The sequence below is a fragment of the Parus major genome, chromosome 4 (assembly GCF_001522545.3).
Source record: "Parus major isolate Abel chromosome 4, Parus_major1.1, whole genome shotgun sequence".
NCBI classification, from domain to species: domain Eukaryota; kingdom Metazoa; phylum Chordata; class Aves; order Passeriformes; family Paridae; genus Parus; species Parus major.
The window spans coordinates 45147288-45174760 of NC_031771.1; the positions used below are offsets into that span (position 1 = coordinate 45147288).

The 27473-nt window shown below is 37.2% G+C and overlaps 1 protein-coding gene across 1 annotated transcript in view; it reads right to left on the minus strand.

Annotated features, from left to right (window-relative positions):
* Positions 1 to 878: 878 nt before the first annotated feature.
* The window catches only part of GRXCR1 (glutaredoxin and cysteine rich domain containing 1), a 36475-nt gene continuing 9880 nt past the window's right edge, over positions 879 to 27473 (minus strand). Inside the window, exons 2-4 of the mRNA XM_015623628.2 lie at positions 8453 to 8692; positions 3064 to 3129; positions 879 to 1150 (exon numbers count right to left, since the gene is read on the minus strand). Of these exons, the coding sequence (XP_015479114.2) occupies positions 971 to 1150; positions 3064 to 3129; positions 8453 to 8692 (486 nt within the window). The 3' untranslated portion in view covers positions 879 to 970. The remainder of the gene's footprint in view (positions 1151 to 3063; positions 3130 to 8452; positions 8693 to 27473) is intronic.

Below are 27473 nucleotides of genomic sequence, written 5' to 3' on the forward strand. Positions count from 1 at the left end.
AGTGGATGAATGGAAATGCACTTCCAAACTGGAATGTATTCAGTGTGGAGAGCCTACAGTCCATTGAAACTAATTGCTGCTAATTCTCTTGTGCTTGTGTTGGGGAAACCCAACCCAAAATTGGCAAAGGTATATACAGTACTGGAGTTGTCTGGGCATAGACCTGGGCTTCCCTGGGGAACAGATGCCCTGAAACAATCATGCCAGGCTAGGCATCAAACTTCAACAATTACTAAGCTGAAAAACCTGAAATATCATCCTCAATTAATTTATATGCAATTTATAAAGCTGGCAGGTGTTCTCACTGAATCATTCTGAGATCTACTGTGATATATGGAATCATAAAGCTCTGCTATACTACCATGGTTATTAACATCTCCTATGTTAAATGTTTGAACTGTAACTTTGTCTAACATTCATTTTGTAACAAAGAGAAAGCAGTACTAAAAGAAAAAGCTGATCCATGGGACTTTCAATAAATGTTTCCCTTCTTCTGTTGCCGCATAGAATTCAGGACAGAATTCAGCCCTAGTGACTTTTCAAGGATGCTATGTGGAACAGTGTTGGGCTAGTCTACATCATGAAATCATTATTCCTACTGATTTTGAAAGCAGCACTACTCAATAATCTGAAGTTTAAACTTAATTTTGCTGCAATTTTGAGTGCATTACTCAAAAACACATATGATTGCTGATGATCACATATAGAAAAAGGAAGAATTCACATAATGTGATTAGTTTTACAGACCACAAAGTTGTCTATAAGGAAACTAGAAAGATGTATTTTAGAGTTCATTGTATGATCGACAACCAAAGATTAAAAAGCTCAAATGCTGAAACCAGAAGTATACAACAAATGAACTTTTATTGACTGTTTTGGATAAATGGATTAACTTAAAAAAAAAAAAAAAATCATATTACAAACTGGTGCAGTACCATAAAATTAATTTGAACACATGGAGATGCCATCTTTAGCCTGCACAGCTCCTGCAGCGCTGGAGCCCATTCTCATTGCAAGCAGTACACTTGAGGGCTTTGAACGAGTCCGTAAAGCAGTTCCGGAACACGGACATCTTGCTCCCATGGCACGCTGAGCACGGCAGGAAACCAAAGCCTCCGCAAGAGAGGCACTCTTGAGGATGCTGGACTCTCTGCTCAAAGAATGAAAGAAAGACAAAAATGTTACCTCATCAACCACCATAAGGTCTAGGACAATGAGGACTCCAGGAGAGCTAAAAATATCCTGGTTCCCATTTTGGGCAAGACCCACCACCCCATCCCATGGCAAACCACCATGGAAGAGCAGTAAGTCTGTCTTTTCCTTTGGTCACATCCACATGCAACGTCAGAGAGGCTCACTGCAGGTCCACTGGTCACTTTTTACCTCAGGAGCCTGCCTCATTTATATTTGCCAAAATAGCAAGCTAAAGGATAGCTTGCATGCATTACTTGGATGTTGTTTAGGTAGATTAAATCTAGGAGGTACTGTGATGATTGACTCCAAACTCCAGGCAGTTTATGCTGATGTTACGTTTTCTATGCTGTATATTAATATATTATGACTTTCAGCATTTGCATGTTCATACTGAGCATATTATACCTATTACAGTTAAAGCTGATGATATCCAAAAACAATTCATAGCTTCTGACAAGTAGTACTCAAGGAAGCGGTGCATTCAAATTTATGGGTGTAGAATGCTGAAGCTTTAAGCATAAAGAAGAAGGATCATCAATGTTCAGCAGTTATACCCAGAGAAAATTGCTTCAGGGAAGGCTTGAGGCCTCTCAATTGTCCCAATGCCCAAGTAAAACAATAAATTTACTCTCTTTTTTATTGGATTAAAGACAGTGGAGCATAGAAGAAGAGTTTCCAAAGACATTCTTAAGTTTCACTTGCTGAAAATGTGTCTAGTTTATTTAATGATTGCCTTAAAGTTCAAATCAGAGAAAGGAAAGGTAAGCCATTTTGGGTACTTACCACCGCGTGTTTTAGCATTGCCCTGCTGAGTAAGAACTTTGCAGGTTTATCCACAAAGAAAGAACAAAAGTCCATACAATTCCTGCTAGTGTTAGTCTGATGAATTTTGTACCACTAAAAATTAGTGACAAATCATTACCAGAGTATAATAAAATACCCACAGAGAATGTAGAACCTGGAGCACCATCAAGAAAAATGAAAATATTTCTGCAAACCCATTAATAATAACATTTATCTATTGAAAACTCAGATGAATATGTAAACAAGACATTCTTTTCTTTTTTTTCTGTAGCTCATAAACTTACTGTTCTTCTTCACAAGTCAAACAGCTCCTATTACTATCAGCTTATCCAGGGACAACAATTGGAAATATTTAATGTAAAATTAACATTTATTTTTATTTCAGGTGTGCTCCCGTCTTTCATAATTTTTGATCATTGTTTACTTCATTGAACACTATTGCAAATAATCTTAAAATTTTAAGAGAATAATATTTTTAATCTTTACATTAATTTTTGTTTGTTAGGCTTGTAAATATAGAGATACCTTTAGACGTAGTTAAAATAACTAATTAAGGCAAGAAAACAAAGCAAAATTGCTTTAGCTCAATTTCTTAAACAATGGCCATTGCCTCCTTGAACAGAGGACAGTTTGTGAAACCACTTTCTGCATCTCCAGTAATGAAGAAACCTGGCTGCCTCTTGCAGGTGTAGCAAATTCATTTTTGAGAAAAAAAAAATAAAAGAGAGAGAGAGAGAGAGACGCGCAGAGAGAAAGAAAAAAACAAACGAACCAAACACACAAAGAAAACCACCAAAAGGCAGTGAAGTAGTGATTGTATTCAGTGAGCCATTATAAATTTCCTGTAGTCTGACACTGTCCTATAAATGTACTTTTTATCCCAAGATTAGGACACACTCAACATTATAGGGTCCCCAACCAAAAACAGGGTGTAAAAATAGTAAATCAAAAAAAGCATTTGGGATCATCAGTTTAGAGCAGAAAAAAGGGAAATGGTAAAGAAAATCTACTTGATTACAAGTAACAAATGTATATTCATCTATTTATTTTCAGAAATAGAATTACCTCAATTTTGGTTAAGAGATCCTGCAGTTCCCCAGATTCATTCATTAGTAAAATTTTCTCAGCACCCTATTAGGAAAAAGATGAAAAATGTCAGCCATTTTATCATGAAAAAAAACAGAGATGATTAGAAGATTTGGTCTTGAAATTTTAAACAGGCTGAGGACAAATTTGACTCACATTAACTATATTGCAATTAGGTCACTCTTAGTAAAGCTAGAAGGAGAGGAGAATCTAATCACAGGTCTGATAGTAATGCCTGAAGTTCATTAACAGGTGACATATCACATTGCCTTTTCTGTAAAATGTGACACAGCTTAGAAATTCTGATTGTGTTCCCTTTATTTTACAGGGTATGTTTCCAGACAGAATATTTATAGTTATCATGTCAAAAAATTGCAATTATATAAATATACAGTGCATCAGAGAATGCAGTAAAATGAGAAGAGGAGATTGTATTTCAAATATTCTGGCAACTGAGCATTGAATTAAGGCATAATATGCCTAATGTATAACACAAAGAGAAAAAGAGTAATGAAAATACTCTAAACAATAAGTAATAATAACTTAGTCTGACTACTCTTAGGGTTTCTGTGTCCTGAACCAAGGCTCCCCTGGAGTGTTGGGGATATTTTTCCTCCTGGAAGTGAATGTCAAGAGACCTGCAGACTAAAGTGACAGGGAGAACACAGAACCTTTTGCTCCCCTCTCTTCTCATTGCACAGCCACATTTGAATACTTCACTTATGTTACCAAATTTGTTGAACACTGGATATGGTGAAACACTTGCAGACACTTTCAATCAGAAGCCAACAAAAGATGAGGAAACTGAGGTACAGATACGCAGGGCTTACTTGCTGCCAAGGAAAATTGGCCTCATCTTCACCACATGGTGAGTTCATGCCATTGTGCTGTCCCAGTTTGCTGGTCCCTGTGTATCCAGATTGCTAAATTTTGACTTTGAGTTTGCTCCCAGCATTAATTAGAAGCTTGGTGGGACACCGGCACAGGGCTGAGGTGCAGTGGAACATTGGCACACGTCTCAGATGTGCCATTGTTTGAGCTGCCCATGGTCAGCCCCAGCTCCTGACCAGCACTTCCCCCAGATTCTGGGAGGTACAGGAAAAGCTGCTGCTGAGCACAGGGAACACGTGTGCCTCTAATATACCTCAAAGTGTCCAACCACTCACAGAACCTTGCTGGGGACTACTGAGACTACAAGTGTGTAGCCCAAAATCTAAGCTGAGGCAACCAAACCTTTCAAAGGTCCATTTATGACACCCCACTAAGGTTATTTTCTCTGTAGAAAGTCTTTTTGCCTTTTTGCCAAGTACATCAATGGCTGCTTTCTGACCAGAAAGTGATGCTTTTCTTTTTCTTCCTAGGCTGTGCTCAGTCCACAGTCAGAAAGGTATGTGAAACCTTAAATAGTCTGTCCCTACAGAGACTAACAAAAGGAGCATGAGGGACAGTGGGCATAATCTTTAGAGAATCAGCAGGGAAAATTGAGTTTTCAGTTCTGTTACCCAGTTAAATTTCAAGGCAGAAGCCTGTAATTCCTTTATCTACTAACTCTGCTGAATCTCTACTGTGCTGGAGGAGTACAGAGGTTGCAGTCAGGTATTTGCCCTTCTTTTGGCAAGAAAATGCAACAGAGTTGGCTAAATCATTCAACAATTTTTCCAGACCATTTTAGTTAATAAAATTATCTTCCCAATTATCCCTTGAGAACATGCAGTAATTGACATTATATTTCAAATATTAAATTCTCATATATAATTCCCATTAACTGTAGAACTAGGACATGGTCCACTAAGTTTTCTACTGCCCCACCTTTGTCCTGTCAATAAACCTGTCTGTTGCTACCTATCTCTAATATAAACCATTACCATTTCTAGGATGTCATTTCATCAAGGAATAAACACAGATATATGGCTCTGCATTTGGCTTTACTAGAATACCTGTGGCTTTTGGGAAGCAGCCACTCTTCCACATCATTCCTTATATACTGAGAAAAATTATCAAGTCCCTGCCACATCCCTCTTGTGGACACATTTGCAGCACAGATAAATTCTGTGCTCTATTTCCTATTTTGCTAAGCACATCAGCAAGGTCCCACCACACCTCTCACAGCCCCTTGGCAGCAGGTACACAGAGGGTACCAACAACTGCCTGGAAATCAGCCCACAAACAGAGAAAATTGGTGCTGCAGTGTAGCACCAGCAGCAGAAAGTCTGGATTTGGTGGGCAAAGAATGGGAAAGGTTGATGTGTCAAAGGTTTGATGTGTAAAAATTGAACCCTGCATTTCCTGACACCTTAAACTGCAAAATGGAGGAAACAGGTGGGAAAAGGCCAGGTGACTGAATGCAATAATTACATAATAGTTTTACTGTCACAGAGCCACTCATATCCTCCCACCACGTGAATACCAGAAGAATGCATTTAACAAAACACAGAGGCTATAGAGACCTACTAAATATATATGGTCGCTGGAAATCAGATAAAAGGAAACTGTCAATTCCTTTTTCACAAAAAAAACATTTTACACATGTATTTTCTAAAAGTCACTTACAAAAAGAGTCTCATCACTCTGGAGAAGATCATAACCAATGTGTAAAATAATTTTACTATAAATCTCATGCTGCTTTGGATTCGTTATAGCTGGGAAAACTAAACAGGTGGTATTTTCTTCAGAAAAAAAGTCTTAAATTCATATACCTGAAAAAATCAAGGAGGTTTGTATGGCAAGTGAACTCCGAAATTCAATAGTATATTTCAAGTAGAAAAAGAAAATGCATGTATTTTTAGAATATTTTGCTGTGAGTTAACCTATTTACAAAGAATGAATCAATTTTTCTGTTTTATTTGCATCTCTTCCAGGAGAGCGGATCTTTGCATAACATAAACCATTAACAATTCTGAATGCCTTTATAACAGTAAATGAATGCTCCATCACTTTTTTATGTGTGGCTTTCTGTTTTCTGGAAGTAATTTTTTATTCTGCATTGGTATCCCACCAGATGGCATAATTCCATTTCAGATGGAGACAACCTCAGGTGAAAAGAAGGGATTAGATCACCCAATAAAGAACATGCAGCAGAAAGAAACAGCAATTTCCTGACAGACTGATATTTAGAAAGTGTGTGTCAAGAAATACAATGATTCAATCCTGAAAAAAATGAGATTAAAAGCCCTGCTCTACTGCAGCATGCAGTACTTCCCTTGACAGGGGCTAAATATGATTTTTTTATTGCTACTGCCCAAGTCATGGATTTGTTTCATTGTCCCTGTGCAGACAATGATAAATTTCACAGCACTGTGAATATTTATCCCCACAGCCTGCAGTGCTCAAGCAACTTTGTCCATGCTTCTGAATAACTTGGGCACAATGTACTCTATCAGATGTACATATGCTGGGTTTTGGTGCTTTTGTTACTTTTATCTCAATAATAATCTTCCACCTTTCAAAACTGTTCATATTTTATTTCAGGGCTGTTTTTTTTTCTCCTTATTACTCACTGAAAGCTGCATAGCTCAATACAGATTCCCCCTTGTACTGCTACATGACATCTCCTTCAGAGAGGGATTTTTCAGGAAATAAATATTAAAAAAAAAAAGAAAAAAGAGGAAAGTATTGCCTGATTTATTTACTGACACACCAGGCTTTGGGATTTCTGTGTTTCATTTGAATTTCAGAAGTTAATTATTATAAAACATATTATAGAAATAGCCACTGTTACCAACAAGACCAAATTATTTCATTTTTTTTTAACTATAGGAGGTAGATTTGTCTCTTCCATAGAAAGGTATCTTCCTAAATCACTAGCCTTCTTTTCCATACCTCTCCAAAGAGTTTCATGCAGTACTTAAAGAGTTTTAATGAGATTTTACTGTTTTTCACACTGTCAGTCCTCTTCTAGAAAGCAAGTTTCTCACAATCTTTAAAAACAAACCACAAAAAAAAACAACTTAATGGGTCATCCATCATACCAAAATGACTGTATCCAGGCATTTCCTACAGTTAAGCAAAGAATTTATTTAATCAATTTCAGTATCTTATCTGAATTCTTTTGACAAATTGGTCATACATGGACTAAGATTTTCTTGGAGTCAATCATAACTCACCAGTTGCACTTTTAACATAATGATTAGATGAGCAAATCTCCTCTGAATCCTGTTGAATTTTAAACTTCTCCTGAATGTAACACTTTTGCTCCTGGCTGCTGGAGAACTCTCCAAATCAGAGTTTTGATAAAAGCATATTCTACAATGAAGTAGTATTCTGCTAATATTCTGCACACAGGTGGTTTTACAGCTGCTTTAGTGGTCTGGCAAGGCCTATGACAGCAAATGCATTTCTTATAATGCTCAGGTAAGCATGCAGAACACATGGAAAGCTTGGAAGGGATGGCGAAAAAGAGGAGAAAGTGTTCATATAAGCCCAATATTTATTATCCCTGTTTGTTGGTTACACTGCATTTTATTACTTAAATGTTTTGTGGAAATGAAAGCTTTAAATGATGGAAACACAGCAACCTCACTGTGTTTAAATACAGTTTGCCTTCACAAATCACAGTCTCGCAGTTGGTACTAATTGCTAGCCTTTCACCAATCAAGACAAATACCTTCTCCAAGATTTCAAGCTGTTTTCTTTGTGCCACTTTCCAGAATCTTTTTCTTTTGATTTTTTTTTTCTGTCTATGAGAAATACATTTCAAAAGTATAGGTTTAATAAAAAAGACATTTTGAATGTCAGTAGGCTTTTAGACCTAGAATACTAGTGTAGAAATGGGGATTTCAGTTTTCTATTTGGAGTTTATGTTCTACAGTAGGGCAGAGTTGGACTCTTCCTCTCCCTCTTCTACAGCTAGGTTTTTTAAAAAGTATTAACCAATTTTGTATCTAAAATATGTTCAGTTGATTATAGTTCCTGATACAGACAACATCATATAAAATTAAATGTATTTTTGAAGTCTGACACCCCAAAGTGTTGGTCTCTAATTCAACACAGATATTACTAAATGACAGGTTTATGCTCTGTGTGTTCATCTTTCTGGGTCAATCTCACAAGGAGAAAAAACAATTTCTCTAGATTTTCATGGTTTCAACCACAAAATAAGATATTTTTTAAGAAACAGATAGTATCTTAGATGTATTACTGCCTCTTATTCCCCTCCTGGTAGTCTCGCCTTGGTTATCTTTTGCATCTTCAGATCAAACTTATCAGCGAGGATCTCTGCAGTGCTTTCTACAGAAGGATTTTTGTCTTAGATTGTTGCCATCGCTGCAGCATTGTAGGCAATTTTCTAAAAATCCTGCTTCTCATTCCTCAAAATTTTCATCTGTTCTTCCCAACTGCAAGGTAAAACAGAGGTTCATGCTTTACTTACCCCGAGATAATGGCCATCAATAAACACAACAGGGAGTGAGGGAACTTCACAGACACTTCTGCATCTTTCATCTAGTTCTTTTCCATAATCACTGTTCAGAGCAATGTTTTTTTCTTCAAACTTAACTCTATGATTTTGAAATATCTTTCTAACCAGTTCACATCTTTCAAAAGTGGTTCTCACCACACGAAGACTGGTGGTATAAATTACTATGCGGCCAAACTCTGGGACGGATGAGACCTGGAAAAAAAATAGTTCCCATTACATTAAGCAAAGGGTTATTATCTTCCAAGTATTGAGTAATTTAATTTAAAATATTATTAAAAACAAACAAACAAAGAAATAAACCCAGCACCTTAAAAACACAATCCAACATTCAACTTTTTTTCAAATGTGAAGATGGAACAGGAAGAAGGAAGTTCTTGAAAACAGCAACTTGAGGCAGTTTAAGTTGTTTAAGTAAGGTGCTACTTGACTTATTTGGAATGTCTTAGAGATGGTGAGTCAACATATATTTTCAAGAAACAGATATATTTTAGATCCTGGTGGACTTCCAAATGTGAATAAATTGACACTGTTCTGCTGATGTCTGATTCTGTTAATACAGTTACTTGTGTTTGCACAGTCTGATAGTACCCAGACTAAGACTAAATTTACTAGCTAAGATGTTGTTGAAAATCTGCTTCAAGACAAGAGTCTAAGTTAAGCCTTAGCATGTCCATGATCTAATATTAACTTAGAATACTTTAGGTCTCCATGCTGAACTAGATTATGACTGCAGAAGGTACAGATGCATCCCTAATTTTTAATGTAGTTCCACAATAAACTCCTTTAACACCCAAATAATAAAAAAGTATATTTTTTTTTTTGTGTATTCAATATCCAATCAAAAACCTACTGCAGCTAGCTGGAAAAACTTTCACACTACAATTCAGATTTTTTTTTACACCACTTTTTAATATGTAAAAGTTTATGCTGTTTCTTTCCTTTCTAGGTTGACAACAATTAGATAGTGTAAATACTACAGGGATTAATTTGCCCAAGAGAGCATGGTAGATTTCAAGAAGCCTGAGAATCATTCTTCTAAGCAAAGATATTGTGTTTAAAAATATAACTAAAATCCCAGCTTTTTAAAATGGTGGTAATGCATTTCCAAGATTTCCAAATTATCCATTGTATTCAGCAAATTATATGTAATTATTTCATCAGTCAGTCAAGGAGTCAAAACACAAGTTACAAAATAAAAAGCAAGGTTACCTCTACTACACTGTAGCATTGCATGGAAAATGAACCTTGATGGGTGAATAGATAATTTTTTACCCATCTCATGAATTAACTACAAAAACATGGTTGTTAAATTGGGCAGATGCAATTGCAGATTTTGTGATATGGACAGTCATGATTTGTCTTACTACCTAAATACCAAAAAAAATCCCTGAGAAGGATATCCTTGAACATATATTCTGCTTGAAGAGGGGTTTACAAGGTTCTTCATATAGTAGAGTTCTCAGGAAAACTATTTGCATTTCACAGATCACTCACAGAGCTCTGGGAGTGTCATTGCCAACATATGTAGGCATGGCTTTCATCTCCCACCCAAGAAAGGAACCATGCTGTGATAGGTCAATATTTTTTCTCTTAGAATGGATGTCAGAAATTCAATTTTAGGAACAAGTTTTATGAAAATGGGCTACTTTTCTGCAGCCTGTTTTCTAGGTTGAAAATCCGTTATACTGCTACTGCAGCATTGACTCTCCTCCAGCATATTGTTCACACATTCCAAGTGAGAGAATTAGCTCATTCTCTGCATAAAAGGCAAGTACTCTACATAAATACTGCAAAATATTTTAGTAACTACACATGGCTTGCTTGAAGGAAGAGGAGTTTGGTGTTTTCATAAGTAACCAAAAGAAGTTCTTGAAATATTACTTAGAAAATTTCACATATTCCTCACTTCTTCCTCTTTGGACTGACAATATATTTTGAAGTGCAGAACTGTTCAACAGGATGAGCAGCTCTTGTTCCTCCATAGCTCTCATTCCTCCATAGCTCTCATCTCCAATGCTGCTTGTTCCCAGACACCAGAGGCTGGCAGCACAGGTACAGACAGTCATTATCTAGTGAAGCATCAGGACTGTGGTGTCCCTACAGCATACAAATAAGCAGCTGAAGAGATGGAAAAATGGAAAGTTGTAAAGTGATCCGGAAAGATATCAAGTGGAAGGGGTGTACAGAGTCACTTTTATGTTTATTCCTTTCTATTTTCCTAATGTTGCAGTGAAGAAATACCATTGTTTGCCCTGCAAAAAAAGTATCAAGGACATTGATTAAATAATTCTTCAGAGAAATTTTTATAAAAACCTTTTTTTCTGTGCTATAAATGTACACGACTTGTCCTTGCAAGGACTTTTACCATAGAAAGAAATCCTTCTTGTCACCTGTCTGAAAACCACATTGGTAATGAACAACAGGTGGTTTATAATAAGAATCTATGTTAATTCTTATTTCCCTAAGCAATATAGAGGTTGCAAAGTGTAACATTTAATTACCAGAATACACTCTTGAAATAAACCAGTAAACACTGCACTTTTCCTTTTTAGGTTGGAATTGTAGCAAAAGCATAATAAATAAGAAATCATGTAAACAAATGAAAAGACACTTTAGAAAATGAACTTTTACTATTTTGCTTTGCAAACTTGAAATTAGAATCACCTCATGCAGCTCACAAATGCACATAAAACTCTAGGTGAAAGTAAACAGAAGCCTATTCTCTGGTTAATGGGCATGACAAAACTTTAGTAAAGCTGTGGAAGTTGGACAGATGAATGTACCAAAAGATTCTGAGCAACTTACATTAACCAATTATTTGCACTTCTTGTAGGTGGAATTCTCTTTGAAGCAAGAAGCTTATGATCCTTAAGCTTTTTAGATGTTTTTCATATATTTGTAGCTTTTTAGATAGCTAATGCATGGCTGTAGCTCCAGTACTTTTCCTACCCTTTACCCTAGATATTAAAACAATAAGCTAACTTTGTCATACATTCCTGAAATACTGTTTAGTCTCATTTTCAGGAAGAGGGTCTATAAGAAGAACATTTTTTTTTTCAATCAGAATCTGAGAAGTCATAACAAGAAGTGGGGCAAAGAACCCAACTCCAAGGGTTTGTGATCCAGGGCTGGGTTACTGGGGCAACTGAATCTTCTATCGGATCTACCCGCTAGATTTCCTAATTAATTAACTTTATAAAAATTACAGAAATCCAGACAGGTGTGCCCATCACCACTGGGACACCTGGAAGCTTCCAAGTATAGGTCTGCTTTTTATTTTACTGTTCTAATACTGTAGCAAGGGGTTTTACTTTTTTTATTTATAAGCAATATTTATGGGTACCATTTGGCCTAAGGAGGCAACTATTGTGTCATACAGGAAACCCTGCGCACGTGGGCAAAGGCTGTGTTTCGGAGAAAGTGCCTGTATGGAAAGACTTCCAAGGAAGGGATTTAAGTTTTCAGGAGGAAATATTTTAGTTACTTTAGTAACAATCCTCTACGTCATTTACAGCCCTTAACAGCCCACTGTTACCATCTCTCCAAGAGTCTAAGGGAACATTCTGCTTTACTGCCTCAGTCTGAAGAGCTTCCATTTTTCTTGGGAGCATCAAGTAGCAGCAACAACAGTACCATAAGCTGCATCACTTCACAGCAGAGCTGCTACTTCCAGCCTGAGAAACAGCTGCCCTTTTATTTCTGTCTAGAGAGAAAAAGTAATTGCTTCACCAGTTCAATCCTGTTTGTGATTGAACATGAAAAAACCACAACATTACTTACTTTGTGCCTGACTCAGCCTTTTCCCAGACTTGTTTTTAGTCAGGGCTTTGGAAAATCATAGAATCATAGAATCATTGAATGGTTTGGGCTGTAAGGGACCTTAAGGGTCCCCTACTTCCAGTATCCCTGTCAGGACCAGGGGCACATCCCACTAGACCAGTTTGTTCAAAGAGCCATCCATCCTGGTCCTGATGTACAACTCGGGGAATTCCACCCCTCTGCCATCCCACTGGTGTGCATCTCACATGGCTGCAACTAAATATAACCCTTTATTGGGTATATCTTGAGGGATGTCGTCCATGAGGTTAAACTTGTGAGCTCATTATCCAGTGGCACAACTAAAGGAAGAAATTGCTGAAAAAGAAAAGGCTTAATAGAGCAAGCAGATGAGCAACAAAATGAAAGGATGCTGGGGACTGGAAAAGGGCTGAAAATACAGACCTAACCAAAACCAAATGATAAACCAAAACCTAAAGTGTCAGGATACTGAGAGAGCAAGAGTAAGAGACACTAAATGTAAATATAAAAACATGGGAAATATGACAAAAAAAAAATACATAGGCAGTAAAACAAAACAAAGTAAATGATAAAACAGAGAGAAGGTCATTGAAATAAGACATCCTGAACCTTTTTTAAAAGAAATTCTAGTAGTCATTGTAACTGTAGAACAAATATACTACAGAAAATCTCCATGTTGTTTAAAAAATTTTGGAGTGTACTTAAAAAAAAAAACCTTTTGTATATAACTAGAGCTTCAGAAATATGAAATATTTGAGAATCACACTCCTAAAACATGACTTTGAGAATTTACTTTTTCTCTATAACAGTTGCCTCGACAATAATAACAGACTTCTCAGTAGCTCTGAAAAAACACTACAACAGTCAGGTGTTTCCATGGTGCTTCTGAAAGCCAGATAAATGCCACGAATCTCTCATGAATATCACTGGGTTCAGACTGCCCTGACTTTATCTTATCCCTGACTTTTGGGTCCAGCTGCCACTGAAGCAGCTGCAGAAGTGTCCATGCTTTTCTATTGGTCTCATAGTTACCTTGGCCCTGACCAGTCCTGCCAGTGTGAGCAGATATTTCTCTTCTGTTTGTGAGGGGAGTTTATAAAATTAGATATTGAATAACAATACTAAATTGATTCTTCAGCATATCTTCCATAAATCACTCTGTAAACACTACAGATTTTCTTTAATACATTTTATGACATTTTTGTCTGCCTTCCTGACTTTGAGTGTTTTTTTTATCTTTGGACCAAACCACTTAACATGGGTATTTTTGCAGTGTGACTAATAGCTATTAGTGGTCCAAGGCAATGGTTTTCTGATTGTAGTGTAAGGACCACTCCTATTCCTTGGGACATAAGGTGATTGCTCTTAAAACAGTGGTGAAATTTGTTTTTTGGAAACCTTTGTATATGACCATGTCTGCAAACAACTAAACAGACAAGACTGTCAGTAAGAATACTGTACTCATGGTGTTAATTTAATTTTTATTTGATTGCAAATGAAAACCATGAGAGCAACACTACCAAAGTAGTCATGGCATTTTTTTTTAATCCTCTCTCTAGAAAGAAAGTATAAACATGTGTTTTAACCCACTGGTTGAAAAGAACAGTTGTTTCCATGTATATACATAGATCATTAATTTCAATGAAAGCATCACTCTCAAATCCACATTTGATTCTTTTAAAGAACAAAATAATAAATGAAAAAAATAGTATAGTACTTTGATAAAAGCTGAAATGCTTAATCACATATGCTATTTTTAAAGGTTTTTACCATGTTCAGGTAGAACACTCAACATGTTGTTCATGCAGTAAGGAATTGCTTGTGTGACCTAAATCAAGGGCTGATATACCCTTCCCTGGCTCACAATATCATCTTTCAACATCTCAGAGTGTTCTGCTGAATTATGCACCCCTTGGCTCTGTAATTAGATACTATCAGACTGGCAGAAGTATCTGCTTCACTAAGTAGGCTGAGGCAGGAATCTAGAGCACATTAAAAACCTTGTGCCAGAGATGTTTCAGTGAGTAAATGCAATATTCATGATCTGACAAAAATGTTGAACAGAAGAAAATGAGTTATACATATATATGTATTTTGTATGTATGCTTGCACATCTAAAAACCTTAGATTAAGCTGCTTACTTCATAATTGGCATCACATCATTTATAGCTTGAATTTGTATTAATAACTGAGTGGCAAGAAGACTTTTGAATTAACAATAGTAATCTGATGACAATCTGGTTTGAAATTTCTAGTTTTATTTTACACTCAGAAAATGAAGATAAGAAAACAGCTATGAGTTTCTTGTTGAAGAAGTTCTGCAGAAAAAAAAAAGCACCAAAATTTAAGCATTTAATTTCTGCAAGACTTAAAAACTTTCACTAGCTTTTGTATTTTAAAAGACTTCTAAAATATATACTAAAATTAGTGAATACTTTCCGAAAGATGAATTAAAAGCCAAAAGCTATGACCAAAATGTTTCAATTTTTTTCCACATGATACTCCATGAGAATATGCATGTTTGAAAAACTGTATAGCATTTTATGAAAAACATAACTTTCATTAAGTCATTGTTTATATGAAACCATGCAACATTTCAATGAGATAGCTGAAGATTGAAGGTCTACGTTCAAGCAAAAACCACAATATTTGCCATCATAACCACACAGAGCAATGCTAGTGGTGCTGTGAACAAGTCCATTCTGTTTGCTAGTTGCCAGGTTCAAATTAAAAATTTAATGCCATTTTGCAGGAAGAATCAACTTGCTGGTTAGAAGACCTCTTCCAACACACAGACTCCATCTACCAAAGTAAAACGTTCTTCTTGGACAACTAAGATCTGTTTACACACACTGAAGCTGTTGCAAGCAGTCCCCAAGTATGGTGTGCACTCTTCATGTGAAATCACATTCCTTCCTCTTCCACTTCACTGTTTGCAGTCCAGCCTTTAATGGGCTCTCACACAGCAAAGCACAGTGCACACATAAATTTGGATCTACACTCTCTCTTTAGTACTTTATTACATTAAAACTGCAGTCCTGTTTGATTGACTTCAAGGACCCAGTGCTATATATTTGGTAAAATTCTGAACTTTGTTAAATTCTGAAAACTGCATATTAGAAAAGCTCAACAGAATGAACTCTGATTTCTGCAACACAGCACTGAAGAAATTAAGTCAAAGCATGTACTGCCCGTCTCTTAAAATAACACTACGCTTATTTTTATGCAGTTTTGGCAGTGTAAAAGGACTATAAAGTGTAGGACTTGTCATCTTTGGTACCCCTTAGGGCGGTGGAATGATATCACCAGCAGCCATCCTCATGACTATCAGCATGAGCCCACCGATAACAATTTACAAGTGAGCCCATCAAGGGCTGCACTCCTAAACAAGGAAGCTAGAGAGTCTGGGACACTCCCAAACAGATACCAGCTTTGCATTCTCCAGAAAAGTGGTCAGATCACTGTTTTTCTCAGCTTTTAAAATAGCACTAATACTTGTGTGACTTGGGCTGCATGCTGTAACTCACCCCATCCACAAGCAGCAGCTCCAGGAATATATCAGTTTCCAAAATCTGTGTAGGAGCCCAGGCTCCTGTCGTGACACAGTGCAAGAGACACCTCTTTTGTTTCTGTTTGCATTTCATAGGGCTAGATAACTCTGAGGAGCTGGGCACAGTTACAAAGAGCTATGATCCAGCAATGACTTGAATTCTTTGATCTTCTAGCTCCTGGGCTATTCTTATCTCTTATCTACAAACACAACATATACTGCTGATTGTAAAATAGCGCAGTTTTACCCCCTGAAAGGTTGAAACCCTCAAAATTGTTCAACTGTAGTGTAAAATAGATACAGAATGCAATTTTACCTCAGATATTGGTATAGTGTATTTATATATCTTTGTAATTCATGTGTACTTTTCAGACTGTACATCAATGCTGGGGATGTCGGAGGAAAATAACAAAAGTAATAATAATACTGCATGTGATATTTTACTGTTCCTTTTATCCTCAAATCACTAGGCAGAATACTAAAATGTGGAAAACCAGAAGGAAACCTTTCCATCCTCTGAGACCACATGTATGTGTGTTGTTACCCTTTCCATTCCTCAAATAATACAACACAACATCATGTCTCTTTTTCTCCCACTACAGCTTTTCCACATATCTTCTGCACAGACTGCTGTTCAAGAGATATCAAAGTGTTTCATTTCAAAGCAGAAAAAATACTTATAATACCACAGCAAAGGAGTGCAGGGCCCGACCTGGCCTCTCCCTGCTCTTTGTAATGTTTCAGCTATCGGCAGGCTCAGAAGGTACAAAGACTTCAGCTGCACTCTCCTCCCAGTGTCCTTATTGCTGCTCATCCAGCACACACACACAACCAGGCTACAGCCTGCTCACAGGTGACCTGAGCCTGATAAGAGAACAGGTTATCTCCCCAGGGCTCATGGTCCCTGCTAGATCCTGTAGCCTCTGTGGCCTCTAGAGTCAAACTGTGTGATACACATCTAGCTCTGACTCTGTGGTAAAAGCAGCTCCTGTTCAACAGGGCACAGCAATGCTGTGAAGTCAGCCAGGGCAAAATTTGTTTCAAATAAATGAAAAATATGTTCAAATGAGTTGAAAGAAGATCGCTATCTCTCCATGTCTAATTGGATTTTGTTTATCAAGTGCTGAAAGTTCTATCAGTATTTTCTTATTAATACATTTATGCCATTCAGAGTATGATAGGATAAAATGAAACATTTGAAAATCAGAAACAAATATATGATTAACTCTAACCTAGTCTGCACTTCCCCTGGGAAGAATGACTGTAGTATTATGCTTGTTTCTCTTTTGCTTGCTCAGTCCTTACTTCTCTCTCACGTCATATTTACCATTTTGACATCTCAAAGAAATTCTTCTCAAATAAAAAAGAGAATCTCTGTGAAGACCCTTGGAAATGTTCCTCTGGTTGGTAAGGAAGGAGAAGCATTTCTTTATTCTGCAAGGACACTCCTTACAAAGATTGAAGGGAAAGAGGCAGGAGCTACTGAAAATTGTTTTGTTCTCAGCAGTTTAGGTGAGGCACGGGAAGCCAAAACAAGGAGGATCCATCAGGACCTCCTTTCACATTGGGCAGTTCTTTGAAACATTCCTGTATTCAGAAGCCAGACAAGATGTACCTAGACTTTCCTGTGACACTTGTATGAAGCCCCTTCAGGCTCCTATGTGGGAGATAGGCTAGGAAAGGTAATATTTGAGCTGTTACTAACACTTGAATACCCCTTAAGCATTGCAGAGATCTGTGTGATTCAACTTGCTAGTGTCCTCTTCCCCTCACATTAGCCTTATAAAGGCATCAAGTGAAACACAACACTATGCAGCACGAAACAAATATCAATACAATATTGGAGCCAGCCACATGGTCCCACAGGTAATCTTTTTGCCTGTAAAAAGTTGGACTGCCAATAACCTTGAAATTTCCACTACCAAAGAAAATTATAGAATCATAAAATGATTTGGGTTGGACGTAGACCTTGAAGACTACGTAGTTGCACTTCCCATGTTATGGGCAGGGACACCTTCCACTAAGCCAGGTCACTCAAAGCCCCATCCAGCCTGGCCTTGAACTTTTCCAGGGATGGGGAATCCACAACTTTTCTGGGAAACCCATTCACCACCCCCAAAGTAAGAATTTCTTCCTAATATCTAATCCAGACCTACCTCATTTCTGTTGGAAGTTATTCCCCCTAGTCCTATCACTACATCTTTATGACTTCTTTCACTTCACAAAAGTCCAACACAAAATTCAGTATAGTACAATTTTCTTAACAGCATTAACCAGAGAAATTATTTCAGAAAATTTGCATCAACCATCACAATCACCATGAAAAATAATATGCAACAATTTTCTGAGGACAGACAGGCTCAGTTCTTTGACATTGACAGCAGGAACCTCCCAGTGCAACATTAAGGCAGCAGTCAGAAAACATCTAAGCCAAGTTTCAGCAAGACATACGATAACATTCCCCTTCATTTCCAAAGCTTGCTGTGGGATCTCACACCAAAATAGATGATTGAAACCTCATATACAACATTTCAACCTCATTATGATCTCTCCAACAAAATATGTCTCTGTAGCCAGATATTTCCTGGATTAAGCAGCACTTTAAATCAGGAATTGCGTGTTGTCCCATTGCTTTGGTTCCATTGAGTTTATCAATCATTATAAGCAACAGAAAAAATTACTCTAGGATTATTCTTTTATATTTATTTGTTTGGCTAAAAATATACATGCATTTTGAGGCCTTTAACTAGTTCTAATTGGTAACCAAGATTCAGCCTTGTAAAAGTAAATGGGTCAGAGAAAATCACAAGCCATTTACTAAATAAAGTGAATGAAACAGCAGTTATGTCCTAGAATACACTAGGCAAAGGGAATGTATTTGTCATTAAGAAGGCTGACTGGAGGTATACTTCATAATACTCTTCTCTGTCTCTTGGAGGATAACTCTTTGAATACACATCAGTGACTATTCACCTGGATAAAGTTCCATGGGAGCTAGTGTATGCATTTTACCAAATACACAGTTTTCTTGTCAGGTGAACAGAATGGGCTCAGACCACATGGGAAAAACACTTGCTTTTTCTGACACTGATCTTCATTTTCACTGAGAGCTTGAGTGTTTCTCGGCCTTCAGTGACAAGGCCACAGGCACATCCCAGCCTTGTTTTTTCATATCTTAGTTAATAACTGTATTTTGTTATCTCCGAAACAAACTCTTTGGGAAAGGAGAGAGTAAAGTTAATGATTTCTCTGATGGTGTTCATCAAACAGCCTGTTCTTATATCATCCTCTTCTTTCCTTATCAATTCATTTAAGAGTAACAAGATTTGTTATACAAGAGAAAAAGTCCTGGGATTACTTTATTTATAAACACAATATTTTCAGAAAGGCTCCTTTGAAACAGGAAACAACACTAGACTATGAAACTTTTTCTTTCCAGCAAAAAAAGCTCAGTTTTTCAGTGGGAAAGTGCTGGTGTTTCTGATAAGTGGATTTTGCTTTTCATGGCTATTCTACAGTATATTTAATATGGACATGCTTAATATCTACCTTAACTTATACAGAACATGACATTGCCCAGAGAAGTTGTGAACACCCTGTCCATGGAAGTGGGCAAGGCAGGGTCAGCTGGGACTCTGGGCAACCTCATCTAGCAAGTGACATCCTTGCCCATGGCAAGGACTTTGGAACTAAATAATCTTCAAGGTCACTTCCAACACAAGCCATTCTATGATTCTGTGATTCCACATGGTGCAAGCTCCAGTCAGCACCTGTCCTAAAAATGAACTTTCCTTGGCATTGGGTTATGCCATATTTCCCCTCTGTGCCCACTCTGTATTGCAAGGCTGGTTGTAGAGTGCTGTAACCTGGCATCCAACCAGGGAAACATTTGTTTTCCACAGGTGCAGTGCTAGTAGGAGATTTATAAGCTAGTGTTCCTGATGTTTGATTATCTGCTATGTTTGATAAATGGCTTTCAGCTGAACAATCTGAGTAGCAATATAAACATTTTTTCTTTGTTTGATGTAATCATTGAATCAGGAAATTGAAACCCATACTTCTGCACAATAGTGTTACACTGTTATAGGATATATTAGCTCTCTGATTTGCTTCTTGGGCCTTTGACTGCATAAAATAGATGCTGATTGGAACTGTTTATTAAATTTTATTACCACCTCTTAAGAACTAGATTGCTCCAGTCAGGTACAGATGAAGAGTGAAATTCAGGAAAATTAAATGGTAAAATCTTCACAAATTTTGCAAAATTTCAAATTACCTTGTCGTTAGAACTGAATGTCTGGTGAAAATTATGCTACAGTTTGTTCTTTTAGCTAAAAAAAGTTACAAAAAAATTCGCCATAAAATTCAGTTAAAATACAGGTATTTTTAAGCTGTAATCAAAAGAACAGGCAAAAGGATTAAACTCAATGTTGGTCATCAACAAGTGTGGTTGAAGTACAGTGTTGAAAAACCTCCTGAAGTACTTCCATTCATCTGTCTTTGCCAAAACTTCCAAATTCAGGTTGTAATTGAAAACTCATATTTCCTTAATGAAGTTTTCTTTATTTATTTCAAAGATCTGACCAGATTGTAGAGTAAGCTTCCCTTCCATATCAAAGTCATTAATTTTAAAAGAAGTTTTAAAATGAGCATCCAATTTTGCCAGGTCTCCGGGAGTGATTTTATTTCCTCTCATGCTGCCAGCATGTGGAAGCCTTTATTCTGCTGCCTCTCACTTTTGGCTCTATTCTCTCAAGAAAGAGTGCTCCACTGCCACCCTTGAGGTGTCTGACAACTATTAAGGAACTGATTTAAGGGAGGCCCTTAGCTTTTGGTGAGATTTACACAAGGTCAGAATTACAAGCCTGTGCTGCAGGTGGGCTGCAGGAGGGGCTGGGAGCTGATTTCCATGGTGCCAGCTCAGAAGTAGACAGCACCTCCTTGTTGTGTTTCAGCAGGGCTGAGCATTTAATGAATCAACCAAAGTGGGACAGAAGCCCACCAGAGGTCTCACACCACTAAGCAGATAGATGTCCCCAGATGGAACTAGGGGCATTTGTGGTGAACACAGTTTCCTGGTTTCTGGACAGATATACTCACTGAAAGTGTAAAAAATGTCTTGTCTTCTTGCATGAAGACCATCGCCATGCATGGAGCATGTACAATGCCATCATTTCAGAGGAACTCTGCCCTTTTGGCTCTTTCTGTTAATTGCAGTTTATGTCTGAAATGTGTTGAATGTGTTGAATTCAGTGGTTTTTTTTTTGCTCCCCACCCTGGAAGGAAACTCCTCTGTTGAGGAATTCTCTGAACCCAAGTGAACACATTTACCTAATCATCTTAAAAATGAAAATACAGAGCACTTACAATTATTTCAGTCTCTCCACAGCCAACAAATAATCTTCTCAGGCTCCAAAACAATATTTCTAAAACTGGAATCATAGGTTTTCCCTCCAAGATATCTCTATGAATCCAGATACCAGAGAGCTTTCTCCAGCATCTCACAGGCAAACTCAGTTTTCTCCCCAAATATTTGATTTATCTCCTGAATTCCCTCTGCTATGTTCTACAGTGTTCATATTTTATTTCCCTCCAGCCAATCCCCTGTATTCCCAGTCACAGACCTTGGGTAATTCCCACTCGAGATTTTCTGAAAACTAATTACTATAACTCAGTATCTACAACACAGCCAGCATCATTTGCCATGACCTTGGTTTCCACTAGTTCCGGCTCTCGGTTAGCTTTACCTTTTCAACTATGTCTACAGAATAATGAGGAGAGGAGAGTGGTATTCCACCACCAATAACCTGTTGTGTTTTACCCATTAAATCCCTTTATCCACTCATCATCATTTTCTATCTCATCTCCTGTACTGCTTGATGTAAGTTGGATTCCTTTAAAAATCATCAGATACAAAATTTACAAAAGCTGTGAAGTACTTGATTATGTGTAAATAATTTGCAATAAGATTCACACCCAGTCCAAAGAAACCTGCTATGAAGTATTGCACATCACTGGTCAAACTGGAAGTTCCCTCTTCTGCAAGAAGAATATTTCTGGCAGATAAGGCTGACATTGTGACAAGACTGCACACAGTTGTGATGTCTACATAAACATTATGTTGTTGCATGAATCCTGTGAGCATTTGGAGAAATGTTAACTTAGGCTTAAATTTTGGCTTGACTTTTCATTACTTATTAGACTCATTTTGGCTACAGTAATATGTCTGATCTATGTGAAACTAAAGGGACCCAGCTTTTAAATCATCCCATGGAGGGTTTATAACTTTGTTAAATCAATGACAAAGGACAAGGAAAGAGCTGAATTTCTACATTGACTATTTCCTGCTGTTTATCTGGAGACAGTTTACTGAAGACTTTTCTCACAGAACAGCAGCACAACAATTTATTCATTTTAGTTATGATTTAGTTATGCCTCAGACGTGAGTACAGGTACTCATGTAAGGTACAGGCATTTAAAAATGTCTGGAAATTGGGAAATCAAACTAAATGTGAAAGTAAAAATCGTTCAGTTTATCATTCTTATACGTTTTTTGTGTCTTCTAAGAGACAACACACTGAGAACAGGCAAACTGGAAGGACACTGTTATTTCAGTCTGCTTTGCAAACAGAAAGTAATTAATGTAAAAGAGGGGGAAAAAGTCTACAGCATGTCACCTAAGGAAATGCTGCTATCAGTAAATTAAAAATGTATGGCTTGAGCTGCATAACATCTGCCTGCCTGAAGCTGTTAATAGTGTGGAAGACCAGAGAACTGAAACAATGGATCCCAGATGGCTCATGGGAAGAATGGTAGTATTAATTACACAATACTAAAAAAATTACCGTCCCCAGAAATCTGAGAATTAGTCACCATTCTTAGAAGATTTGTTCTAGATTATATCATTTAATTTTGTTCTAGATTATATCATTTAATTTTGTACTGCTTAACAGTTATGAGTAACCACTTGGTGAAAAGAGTTATATGAAAGAGTATGAAAACAATTAATATTCAACAGCTGATCAATGTTTATTTCTCTTCTATCTTTTATTGATAGCAACAGGAATAAATAGACTGAGTGAAATGAAAATTGAACTTTGATAAAATGGAACTTGTTCCTCAAGTTTTAAAAATTTGTTCAATTTTTGCTTTTTTTTATTTTTTTCTTCTGGGCCTTTGTGTTTTCTGGTTCTACTCAAAAAAACAGGGGTTGGAAATAAAAGAAGGGAGCATGTAGGTCCACTTGAAAGTGTTCTGTTTAGTACTTAGTGTACTTAAAAAAATCTTTTAAACACCTCTAGACTTGCTTATATTTGTATGTATGTATGAAATATTTGAATAAATGACTACTTATTTTTGTGGCATATTTATTTTCCACACTGTCAGTTGACATTTTAAGTTACTTTGGGGATTTCTCTCTGCTAATATGAGTAAGATTTTTCAAATATGTTTACTTCTCTTGGGAGGGAAAGTTTAATCCTACTGCATATTCAGACTTTGGTGGTAATTCTATTGTTCACTTATGTACCATTTCCCATGATGACACCCTGAATTTTTTAAAAAAGAAACAAAATATATTTTCCTGACACAGCAATTGTGGAGCTCAAATCCTATTTTCTCTTGTCATGAACAGCTTTTTATTTTGCTTGCTATTTATCACACTGTTCTAAGTGTTTGAATCTATGTTGTCTATTTGGAGACAATCATTGGCCACCTCATGTCCTCTTTGAGAATATTCTGTAAGTAAGGATGGCTTTAGTCAGAAGTGAACTAGAACAGGACTTGCTGAGGATAGACAGATAAAGATGAAAGTATTTGATATCTCAGATCATGTGGAAAAGTTAGCAAACAGAATGGCTCTGAGTGATTCCTGCTTTGTGAACCCTGACCCCATCTGCCTGTAAGAGCTGCTGCTTCACTCAATACAACATTTCATACTGCAGAGAAACAGACTTGTGTGATCAGCAGCAAATAGCTGTCATGAAAATTACAATATATGCTCTGGCCCATTTATTTTTAACTTGGCAGCAGCTTTGGACTACCTCGTACAGTGTTTTCTGGCAGACAGATGGAGTTTAAAAAATAAGATTTCTATCCCCTTCCTCTTTCTCTTTACTCCTCTCTTTCACCAATTCCTTACTCATTCTTTCTAAAACATTCCCTTGGTGTCTTTAGACTGTTGTAGAGACTGATAAATGCTAATAATATCGTAAAAATGACAGATACATACAGGGATCTCTGACTCATTTTAAGTTTAAACATTGCCAGGTAGAGTTAATGCATGCAGTGATCCCCTTTATAGTTCCCAAATGTCAGTAAGTTTGGTTAATTGACAGGCATTAGAGGTCTATGAAAACTGTGTTCTAGTCTGTTGAGCTTCTTAAAAATGCCATTCATCATATTTCTGACTGGAGAATAAACCAGTTAGCTGGTGAGATCCTGCTCATGATTTTACATGGCCCTGCTTTGTGTGGTAAATGGGCCTGTTTTCCCAAGACTTTCAGTAGACCAGAATATCATAGGAAACGACACAATAGTCCATTACTTTTTTATATTTGCTGCAGTGTTGCAACTGGTGATTTTCCTAGTGCTGGAAAGAATCAGCAAGTAAAAACTGGTATTCATGAAAGCCCTAATCAGTCACACTTGGCTCGGTCGAAAATATGTTGCATTTTCATTGAAAACTTTCAGATTTTCATGGATTAATTACAGCCTAGAGCTTTGAGTGTTCACTCAAAAAACAACTAAAGAGAGTAAAAGCATAGAATGAAATAAAGTGTCATTCTCAGCTGCAGTCATCAGCAGGGAAAATTTTAAAATTGCTATAATTCTTCACAATTTACCTTCCTAAGGAAAAAAACAGGGCAAAAGGGTTAAATGAATTCTGGTTTTGATTTAGGATACACCCTGGAGTTTTCATGTTCAGCAGATAACAAGCTTTCTGTCAAAAGTTATTTTATCTTTTATCATATTCCTACAAATGGAAACTGAAATGAGATGCACTAAAATACTGAGAGTCCAAGGGAATGGTGAGCAAATAAGGGAAACCACTACTCTCCCTCAGTTTTCAGCTCCAAACACCTGACATATTATGTACTTTTTCTTTCCTGACACTTTATACAACTTGCAGTCTAGATGAAAATGTTACTCCTGCTGGTGGAGATAGAAACAGGCTATTCTGTAAGGGCTGGAGTTGTCATTTGCACTACACCAAAGTTAAGGAAAAGAACAACCTTTTGTCAGGTGGACATGGAGCACTATCTCACCTGGGGTCACAAAGCACTCTGCAACCAGTAATGAATTCTGCACGGGTCTTTGAACGAGGCAGAGATGAAAGTTATGGTGTGATTAGAGCACCAAAGTGCTGATTCAGTCCTTACCTCTCAGAGAGCCCTATCACTCAATACATGGAAGTGATGCAAAGGAATATCTTGCAGTTAGAGCACCACTTTGTCCTGCATTAGCAGTGAGTGATGAAGGACCTTGTTTCCCTGCTATATTACTTAACCTAATTGGAACTCTGCTCTCAGCTATCTCATTACTTAATAATACCGAGAAATTTGGTACCTTCATCTTCAAACCCTGAGGAGTTAATTATTACTTATATACTCAATATCCATTTTTTAAATTAAATATCCATCTACATTGCACACTTAAAGTGCTTTATTTCTTTTTTAAGCAATAGATTTTCAAAAAAAGCTGAGATTTTTATGCAGATATAACTCTTAGACAGCATACATAAACCACCTCTGCCCTAGAATAGCCCATAGTGTGGCTGCTGGCCTTGATGTGTGAAAGGGGACAGATGATTCATCCACCAGTACTTTGTGAAGAAAATACGAGGCAACTTCATGAGGCACAATTATAGGCTTCATTGTTGGAAAGACTCTAAGGTGTAAGCTTTTGTTTTGTTTTGGTTTTTAACCATACAGGTATAATGTCTGAAAATCAGAATAGAGCAGGTTGTATGCTTTATACCAGCTCCTAAAACTGTTGGTCAAAAGAGCTGCCAAGTTAGTTATTCTGTATATAGCATATCTGCAGGTGGACTAATTTTTTTACCAAGGCTGGTGTAAGCAGATTTATGTTCTAGCCTGATTCAGGATTTTTCTCAGAGATTTGTATTTTTTAAATAAAATGTTCTTATAATCATATTTTTCAAACAATGATGTTCTTACAGTGAGCCTAGAATCTATATCATGTCCTAGAGTTAAATTGCTCTGTTCAAGGAATAGGACTACAAATGAAGAAGCTGAGATTGTTAAATCATCTGCCTGCTTTTCTTTTGGAACAACATTTCAATGGCTTCTTGGCATAGAAATCATTTAATACCTTGCAGCAAGAAAAATCAATAACAACATTTATTCTAACTTCATATCATGTCTTCAAACAATGCTGAAACTCCATACTTGATTGCATTTCTGCCTTCTTCCAAAACAATAATTGAGAAAGCATAAAAAACAGGTCAGAAATTCCACTAGACTCACTCCTTTTTTAAAACCTCTTGCCCTCATCTGTTGTGTCTTCAAAAGAGAACTGCTGGAGTAGCTGATGATGAAACTACCTGACTGAAGGAACTACATGATTCAAGACTGCTCCCAGTCAGGAGCAGCTAAAAAGACCCTAAAGTATTACCTGCATTCAGCTGTAAATATTGGCCAGTAAAAGTGTCCTTCCACCCCACAGTCTTCCACATGAGGATGAAAAAGAGTATCATACACCAGACAGACAGGTTGCAAAAGGCTTGACCACCCAACAGATACAACAACAGCTGCCATGGCTGTTGTTTTTTCCATTTTCCAGTTAGATGAAGAGAATCTATTTCCTGAACAAGTCCTTTTGAAATGGAGCTTTTTAAATCTTTATGACAATTTAAATTTGAAGGGTCTGAGTAGGTTCTTAAATTTTTGAATCATTGTGAGATTTGAAAGAACAACCAGATTTACCCCCTGCATGTGAGTGAATCTGATTGAAAGCATCATAGAATCATAGAATGCATAGGCAGGATACTTTCAACTAAGCCAAGTTACTCAGAGACTCATCCAACCTGGCCTTGAACACTTCCAAGGGACAAGCATCCACAACTTCCCTTGGCAAGCTGTTCTAATGCCTCACTATCCCCACAGTAAAAAATATTTTCCTAATGTCTAATCTAAACCTACTGTCTTTGAATTTGAAGAATTCCATTCCTCCAAGTCACTGCATGCTCTTGCATAGAGTCTTGCCCCGTCTTTCTTCTTAATTCTCTTCACATACGGGAAGTCCACTATTAGATCACTCTAAAGCCTTTTCTTTTCCAGGCTGAACAAACCCAATTCTCTCAACCTTTCCTCATAAGAGAGTCTGATTAACTTGCTGGCCCCTCCTCTGGACTTGCTCCAACAGGTCAATCTCCCTCCTGTGCTGAGAATCCCCGAGCTGGATGCAGCACTGCAGGTGGGGTCTCACCAGAGACCTCATCAGCCAACACCTGGAAAGGGGAGTTCTCAAGGTGCAGATGTGACAGGTAGAAAGAAGCAATAATGCTTAAAGTTCTCATTTTTCACTGTGTCTAAGTTTGCCTCTTAGGACACTCTTGAACAACAAAGAAATGTTTCACACTTGCCTGTAGGGCTAGGAAGGAGA